Below are 9,604 nucleotides of genomic sequence, written 5' to 3' on the forward strand. Positions count from 1 at the left end.
GCCAGTAAACGCTATCTGATCCTAACCAGACATAGCGTACACAGGAAATTCTTTCCTCTTATGCCATCTGATCCTAACCAGACATAGCATGAATATTTCTCTTTTAATACTCTTTCTCAAAGTAATTTACACAATGAACCATATGAACATTATCATTAGCACAACAAACATGCATGTATACCATGCATTTACACTTAACCCCCAACATGGGTCCACAACATCAAGATTGATGGGAAACATATCCATCATACACGTTGTATGCATGCAAATTTTCCAATTAACATAATTCATGCATATCATATAACATCATTCTTTCTCATTTATAATTGCATTTCACATTGCAGCAATTTATGTAATGAGTTTTCTTGTTGCCATTAAGCTACCACTACTTAATCCCATCAGCAACGTTAGTTATAAATATACATCAGTTAACACGTATTCCATTTCCAAGAATGTTCATGCATACAATATTGTCATGTATAAAAGCATATGCAAATACTCATTAATGTATAAATGTCAACAACACTTGAGTTAATACTCTCAGCATTCCCAATTTTTCCATAGTCTGTTGTTCCAATTTCAACCATCATTAGTGGAGTATTATCTCACGTTTACTATGGCTAGCTTGGGTCATGCATTGTTAATGTAATTAAACATAATCTCTCTAACATACAAAGATCATAACTCTATATCATAATGACTAATCTTTGTGCATACCATTGCTTATCATATAAGCCTTTCTTTAATGTATACAACCCATATTCCTTTCACTAGAATACTACCAGCATTTCATACAACAAACCACATACCTCTTACTTAAAGGAAGTCATTTTAATCCTCATTTCTCTATCTTCCGATGTGAGGGTTTCTCCAGATTCCCTTTCAAGAAATTATTAAAGATATCTATCTTTAGGCATAAAAATCAAGATACAAAAACAAAGTTTACTTATCCTTTATGTATCAAAATCAAGCAATCGACACAGCTCATCCAACAAGACAATCTCTCCAAGAGATTATTATTTTTCGAGGAAGCTAACATGACCACTTTCTTTAAGTACACACAGACTATAATTCCAAAGTCACAATAGCTACCAATATGCAACATGTGTTCTCCTAACACAATTACTTACTTCAATGCACATAGTTCTTTTCATGAAACAAGTAAGGATTTTGGTTCTTGTATGAACACTATTCTAATGTGTCTTTAAGGAAAGAACCTCTACTTTTATTTTCAAAAAATTCTCATAAAATCCTGCATCTTCATACATGAAGCATGCATACTCTTAGGATGAGACTATATTTATGTATATATGTAATATACTCTTTCCTCAAGAAGTTACTTTGGCCATATTTAGCAAGGATTTTATAGACAAGAGACAAGCATTTCACATACAAGACTCACGTGGAGTCTTCCCAATAAGAACTACTTATTTGCTTTATTAAGAAAGCATACAAAATAATCAATCTTTAATTGCATGCATTAACACATTTCTTTACCAAGAAAATCTAGAAAAGAACTGTTCTTTCATTGCATGCATTCAAATACTTCCTCTACTAAGAAATCATATAAACATTCATATGTATTCTTCAAGAAAGTGAGCAAGATACTTATCTTATCCTTGGATCAACATGCATAACTAACAAATTAAACCACCCTTACCGGAAGCAATTGCTCTACTTATGCAATTAGAAACATAATCTCCTAAGTGTCACACATGCACCAGAGTTACCACTTGATGCTAGATGCAACAAATATCATAACACTACTATGTATCCATTTCAGAATAATGACTTCAAGGAGACATTACGAAAATCATTAACATCAATACACTATAGTTATCATTTTCCAACTTCTTAAGCATGGTCAAGGGAATACTCACATGCACATCAAGCGCTATCTAATCATTCCCAGACTTAGAGTCTTTTGCAAGATTCTGACACCCAAAGCTGGCGCTATCTGGTCATCACCAGACTTAGCGATTTCTTTTCCCATCTCCGTCTGTCCCTGCAGCACGGTCTTCTTCCTTCTCCTTGCTTCCTTTTCCTTTGGAAGCATCTATAGCTGGGGAAGGTAGTTAGAGTTTACTGACAACTGTATTAACACAGGTAGTCTATTTATGAATAATTATCACATGTAATTATACCATGAATGGGTCCAAGAAATGTTACTCACTGAACATGCTTCTACAATTAACTTCACACTGGAATGCAACATGCATAAGAAATCCATCATTCCCATAGTAGAGATAAATTCAACCATCATTAAATCGAAGCTCGAATGATTTTTATCTCCCGACAAGTAATGATTAACATAAACACATATCATGCTAGTGAATTTCGATTAATTAAAGGGTAACATCATTAAATCTATGAAGACATAAGCATATACTATTCATCATGCATTCTCATGGTGAATAAAGTTAAGAACTCTTCTCATAAACAACCGGAACTATAGCACAAGGAGAGTAAGAATCTTCATACACACATTCGTAACATCAACCAACCTTCACTTGTTTACAAATTGTAATAATCTTAAGTCCAATTCAATTAATGCATATAAGTTCTATGGGTTAGTCATACAACACTAACCAATCTCAACTACCAATCGTCTTCATGCATCCATGACAAGACCGAATCAAAGTTAGTTATGACGATCAAGTCTCGCTGCTTGACTCATTGCATGTTTTTCAATATCTAAAGGGGTTCTTCTAATGTCCTTTTTAAAACAATTTTTCATCCTATTCAAGGATGTTCCCCCTGATTTATATTCATGCATTGGCTTATTAAGTTTCGTTCATTGTAATTTCAATCTAGTTCAATATATGCATTGTTGTTATTGCCATATGTGCAAATCAAAAGTTGGTAGTTGGTTGTCACTTCCTCAATGAGTGTTCAATATTGTTCTTAAGTGCGACAAAAGTTTTCATTGTCTTTTCCTCATCAGGAATCCAATGTTATGAATGTAGTTATGCAACAACTTATTACCTACTTCTCAAAGAAGTTATAAACATGAATCACACCCGTCATGCCAAAAGTAGTGTACGACATAAATGAATATGCGAATGATTAAACTCATACCTGAGTTAATGCCTACTGATGGCGTACCTCAATATCCTTTCCGCTTACCAATTCCCAAAGGCGCCAGTGCTGCAACCTTTAGCTCTGATACCACTTGTCACATACCCCGGTAACCTCGCAGGTAAAAGTAGGGAGTTAGAGTTAATTTATACAATTACCACGAATAATTAATCAATTAACAACTCCACAAATCATCACTAACCATTGGATATAAAATTTACTAATACATCAAGTAAATTGCAGTGAAAGACAATAAGTTATATATCCATTTTCATAACCGTTAACCATCCATGTGGTAGTGTTCTGACATAAGCTGTCTCATGAATCCCTGTATCCATTACTTGATATCCTTAACCATATTAAATAATCATGCACTAAGACATTATGCTTGTCAACAACAAATAAAGAACCATCATCATCAAGGACCCATCATCAACAATGGACACATAAAGCAATCACATCAATCACACCATTGAACACGGATATACCCTGGAAACCCCGTAGGGTGAAAACCAGCAAACGTTTAATCTTCTTATTAAACGCTCGTGAGGGTTTTCACCCCTCACTCAATGGTTTATAAGGGATTCCATCCCTTAACCATTGTCTTAAAATCTTTACAATGAATTATTATTAAGCTATCACATAACTAGCTAACAGCTAATACAGCTTACATGTAATCTCTTATTTACATACCGCCACATGCAACATTCCTTGTGGCATAATTGTTCTAGCATTGGACAATACTGCAGCTTGACTTCATCTGCATGGACGAATAATCCTTTTTCGTGCCATAATGCCGAACATCACTTTCCTTGGCACCATCTGCCATCGTTTCCTTTCCTGTCAAAGCAGTTATCAACATAACTACATGCATGTGTTTTCGGGCTAAGCTTCTGTTACTTTTCCGAAGCACCTCCTTACAGGAGTAGCCATAGATCAGATTAAAAGAGCAGGGAACTAAGACCATTGTTCAAGTAAACAAGCTGACTAATCTTTCACCGCATGCAATATCGTATGTTTTTCTTCACCAAGAAGAATATATCAAATAAGCATTTCTATCTGCATGCACTAACAAGTTTTCTACTAAGAAAACATATAATCTAAACATTCTTTTACAGCACACACACAAGAATGTTTACAGCACACACACAAAGAATATTTCGTGAGGTCAACTTATCTCTCTTCGTCGCCATAGCGCATGTTCAGGTCCTAAAACTTGGATTGGAGCCCACATGACGATCCTCATCGATGTATCGTAAATCTTTTGAGAACTGCAACAAATATAACACGCAAGAACTCTACGTTTTGAGAACTGCAACAAATCAAGCCCAGAAACCCTTGGGCGAGCGAGAGCCGATGTAAAACTTGAGGGTTTTATAATTTTAAAACTCTTGGCTGTGAACAGTATTATTGACAGCAAAATTTTGAATGCCGAGTGGTAAGGAAAGGAAGCCCGGTGAAGTAACGATAGACCCACAAAACAAATTGGTTAGCGTTTTGTTGTACTCCTTTCCCCGCTTGATAGAACCAGTGAAGAAAATGTGCCTAGGAGGCACCTATATCTCAAGTAGAAGACGGCATCCTCGGATCTCTAAATCTTGCCACGAATTCACATGCCAAATCCTACCTCGTACTAGAACCAATGAACAGCCGCAGAATTGTAGTTCAATTTCAACCTACAAGTTTACTGTGGAATTCCCCAATGACGGAGAATGCCATGGATCAAATCAATTCAGATGATTTAACAGAGGTTACTAACCCTAAGCTAGCCGAGCAGGAATAATTATCGCTGTCATGAAGCATGAGGATGACAGATGAGAGAATTTTCCTCTGAGCTATAATCCTAAAGCTCCTCGCCGAGCCTCCATTATCGATGAAAATTGCGAAGAGTAGGTACAGATAATCCGTAAACCATGGTCGTTAATGAATGAACGATAATCGTCATCGTTGTCGAGATAATTTCCGTCTCACGTTCTTGGTTGGCACCCAATCTCCATCCCTGGTCTGCGACAGTTACACCCCATTAATCCATGCAACACACCCTTTTCTTGTTTTGCTCGCAACCACTCATATTTCCCAACAACTGCCACCTAGGCCCGTGGGACTAAGGTATCTTTCCCCTTGCGCATACCCATCCCAATGCGGTTAAACAGATTCCGTTAATAACGGTTCCAGCGATTTGGTAATGGAGAATTAACCAGCTGTCCAGTAAAACTTTCCCCCATTCGATCTTATCCCATTCTAATATCAAGAATCAGTTCCGGAGGTTAAAGATCAGTTCCGAAACTGAATAACCATTCACAACTGCTAATCACGCTGAGTTACTATGTAACTTCGGTTTACAACCGACCCGTAAATATTTCATATGATTTATTATGACGCGGTAGGGATGTTACATGTTAATATTTTTTTGAAAATATACGGTTCTGAAAATTGAAATTTTATGTTAATATTTTTTTGAAAATACGCTGTTTTAAAAAGTGAGAAAATTTTCTGTAAAAATCACATCATCAGAATTTTGTAGACGTGTTTCAAACCATCCAGTGTAGTTCATATCAAAACTCTTAGTGCTTTTCACTTGAGTCTTAATTGCAGTGTCTCTTTTACATTTTGTAAAGATGTGTTTTGGGCTCAATTTCTCTATTTAATGATGTATGAAATAACAGGTTCTTGGTGATCTAAAACTAATTGATATGTAATTTTGCTATTTTAATAAATATAAAGTGAATCAATTTTTTTGTTTCCTTTTTTTAACAATAATTAAATATATTTACAATTTTCCTTAAAAGTCTTAGTATGCTAATTTTTTAAGAGTGAATTCTATCGAAATGAAACAGGTAATTACATCAGCAATTTTAATTCTAAGAGTCATAAACGGTGTAAATCAGAAGTTTTATCAATAAGATTCATCACAAGAAGATTTCAGAAATTGCTCTAAAATTAATTCAACTGGAGAACAATATACAGAGTTTTAGTTACAGAGATAAACAGTTATCTTGCCCAGGCTGGTGGCAGCAAGGATGTCATATCCAGTTGTTGCCTATGTCTGGTTGTGACAGCAGCTTCATGGGTTTGTAACTGCTTCACTGTTACACCCACGTGGCTTCATCTTTTCTTATAATACGAATTTTTGTTTAGATTTTATATTTTATTACTGATCACACCTTCCATTTTTAATTATCTATGGTCTCTATCAATACTTCCATGGGTTTCACTGACTATGACAATGGGCTTAACTAGTTCCCTAGTTCATTTTTCTCAAAGCTCTAGGTTATATATAAGTAGAATATCAGTTCACTCGAGTGCTAGGATACCATGACATTATTTCCAAGCTGTCCAACATTTAGTAGATGTAAGTAGGGGAAGTATTAAAATCTGCGAACCTAAGTCTGCGAAAGATGGAAGGAAAGAGTTGAACATGCTTGATAGAGGTAACACATGACAACCAAACAAAAGAAGAATAATGAGTAGGTCATTAGAAAAGACACTACAAAAAATCAAAGTTTGAAATAAGGGAACTTTAAAAAAAGATTTTGTGGAACAATATAAAATTTTACAATGCACTCATGCTATGAAATTTGTTTGTTGGGTTCATCAGGGCTTACCTTTGATCACACTAAAGCTGAAATGGAGTTGGAACTGATAAAGTAGGTTGAACAATGTTTTGCAGAGTTTGCTGACATATCATGGGAGGAATTCCATGGACAATATTTGGGTGCTTCACAAAACTGTTCAGCTGCTGCCTACAGTAATCATAAGTTGACCTCTGCCAAGCCTCCTGCGAAGGTAATACAATAATCCTCTTAATGATACTAAATAAACTCATTGCGAGTAATGAAAGTCTTCAAAGCTTCTTTATGTTTGTATCTCAGTCTTACTAACTTTGTGTAGACATATAAAGCATACAATTCTGTTTAGAATTTTCCAGTCTTCCATGAATTTCATGCCTTTTTTAAGCAACCTATTTCTTTAGGAAATAATTTCACCCCATGGGAAAAGGATATAAAGGAAAGGAATTTCAAGATATTGGTGAATACAAAATATGACATCTTTTTTTGCACAAGAAGGTCAATAAAATGTTATTATGCCTGGATACACCCTTTCAACTATGTATTAGATGATTGGATTAATCTTCTCTTCCTTCTTTGGCAATTGTAATTTGAGGAATCATAAAAATATTTAAGTGTTTTTTTTTTTTAATATTTTAATATGTGTTATTTCTTAATTGTACTGTTGTGCTAACAGAAAGACTGGAGAGAAGAAGGCATAGTGAGTCCTATAAAAAACCAAGCCAGTTGTGGATCCTGCTGGACATTCAGGTAGATGCTCCACTCTATTTTTTTACTTTCTATAGATCAAGTTAATGATTCAGAAACAACTTAATTTTATGATCCACAACTTAATTTTATGATCCACTCAGAACTCTAGTAGACCAAAATCAAGTTGACATTTGGTTGAATATTGCAGCACTACTGGAGCACTAGAGGCTGCCTATACTCAGGCTACAGGAAAGATTGTCATCTTGTCTGAACAACAACTGGTTGATTGTGCTGGAGATTTTAACAACTTTGGTTGCAGTGGTGGTCTGCCATCCCAAGCATTTGAGTATATCAAATACAATGGAGGGCTTGACACTGAGGAAGCTTATCCTTACCAAGCTAAAGACGGTGTTTGTAAATATGATGCAACCAATGTCGGTGTAAAGGTTGTTGATAGTGTCAACATCAGTTTGGTAACTTCTATTTCCCTCATCAGATTTTCCTTCATTGCTGAGAATGTAACTTTGCTTTACATTTTGTTCAAACTTTCTATTTGCTAATATATGCAACTATTTCAATTAATACATTTGGTGAAGTAAATGAATTTTATGCTGGAAAAATGATGTACAGGGGGCAGAGGATGAACTCAAAGCCGCTGTGGGTCTAGTTCGCCCTGTCAGTGTGGCATTCAATGCTATTAATGAAATTCGATTTTACAAGGAAGGAGTCTTCACCCACCCAACTTGTGGTCAAAGCACAATGGTACGGGGAAATTCATCGCTAATGTTTAAAAAGTATTTTTTTTTATTCAAAAGGATTATTCCAAACAAAGTATAGTTCTAGATTCAAATTTAGAGAAAACTAAATACGTCGAAGCTGATTTTCCATTGCTTTATTTTATTGAAACATCCAAACTATAACAAAAATAGGCATTGGATGATCAATTGTTAAGTTTATAATCCTGATGTGAAATCCTCGATCTAAATAAAGGATGTCCGAAGCATTTGTGGACTGTCTCTGTGTCTAAAACTTCCCAATTTTTTACCTCGTGAGGCTTTGATGAAATGCTTGCGGGGCCACTGTATGTGAAAGCATTAAAGTGGGTGTGAAATTTATTTGCAGGATGTCAATCATGCAGTCTTGGCCGTTGGGTATGGTGTTAGTGAGGAGGGGACTCCATACTGGATCATGAAGAATTCTTGGGGAGAGAGTTGGGGTGCTGATGGATTCTTCAAGATAGAGATGGGGAAGAATATGTGTGGTAAGTTATTTTATGCCTTTTTGTTTATATATTGTATTCTTTTGTTCAAGAATCTGCATTTCAAAGGCTTTGCACATGAAAAAGAAAACGTGATAACACAATTTTGGAATGTGTTTCTGCCGGTGTTGCAACTTGTGCTTGATACCCTATTCTTTCTTAGAGCCTCGAGTAGTAAATATGTATTGATCAAGATTTGAAAGGTTGCACATGAAAAAGAAAACGTGATAACACAATTTTGGATTGTGTTTCTGCAGGTGTTGCAACTTGTGCTTCATACCCTATTCTTTCTTAGAGCCTCGAGTAGTAAATATGTATTGATCAAGATTTGAAAGGTTTTTCAGGTAGGATATACAAAAGAAGAAAGAATGGACATTCAAGGTTGTGAAGTAATGCGGAACATATGTAATATCCGAATTATTTGTGGAAGTTTCAGTCTTTTAGAGCCATGACTGCTTTTGAAAATTTTATATCAAGATTGTTTGGTTGTTAGTAATCATATGATTAGGTTCTATACCGTTGAATGTTGCTTTATGTATGCTGAATAAAATGCAAAGAATACATGTTTTGGATTTGAAAACTGTATTTTAATTAATTTTGATATATTCTAAGTGATGGAGGAATAGTGGTGAATCAATGTGTCTTGAATCAAGAGTCTTAGAAATGATAAGAAGTCAATTAATACAATTCACTTTTAGGGCAAAACATTCTTTTACAATTAATACAATACAAAACAAGATATGATGATCCTAAGATTAAGCTTCCTTGGTGTGTGTATGTGTATGTAGGAGACAAAATGCATGATTATAATGAATGAGTACAATAAAATGTTGTAGCTTACATAACAATATAAATGTAATAACTCAATATCTAGGGCTTAATAAGTGATTTTATGGTTAACATGGGGGCTTAACACAACCATTTGTTTTGTTTATGTAAACATTATACCATTGGTGCATGAAACATTTTATGCTTTATGGTAGAAATTAAAATGTGGTGTTGGTGAAAA

At 35.1% G+C, this 9,604-nt stretch overlaps 1 protein-coding gene across 1 annotated transcript in view; it reads left to right on the forward strand.

The window, feature by feature from the left end:
• Positions 1–9,133, forward strand: part of LOC149254819 (thiol protease aleurain-like) — a 95,751-nt gene extending 86,618 nt beyond the window's left edge. Inside the window, exons 3-8 of the mRNA XM_089457124.1 lie at positions 6,749–6,864; positions 7,324–7,397; positions 7,546–7,810; positions 7,968–8,099; positions 8,460–8,598; positions 8,853–9,133. Coding sequence (XP_089313250.1) covers positions 6,749–6,864; positions 7,324–7,397; positions 7,546–7,810; positions 7,968–8,099; positions 8,460–8,598; positions 8,853–8,890 — 764 coding nt within the window. The 3' untranslated portion in view covers positions 8,891–9,133. The remainder of the gene's footprint in view (positions 1–6,748; positions 6,865–7,323; positions 7,398–7,545; positions 7,811–7,967; positions 8,100–8,459; positions 8,599–8,852) is intronic.
• The last annotated feature ends 471 nt before the right edge of the window (positions 9,134–9,604 follow it).

This window comes from Pinus tabuliformis, chromosome 7 (genome assembly GCF_031772625.1).
Source record: "Pinus tabuliformis cultivar Carrire ecotype Pingquan chromosome 7, CPIR1, whole genome shotgun sequence".
Taxonomy (NCBI): domain Eukaryota; kingdom Viridiplantae; phylum Streptophyta; class Pinopsida; order Pinales; family Pinaceae; genus Pinus; species Pinus tabuliformis.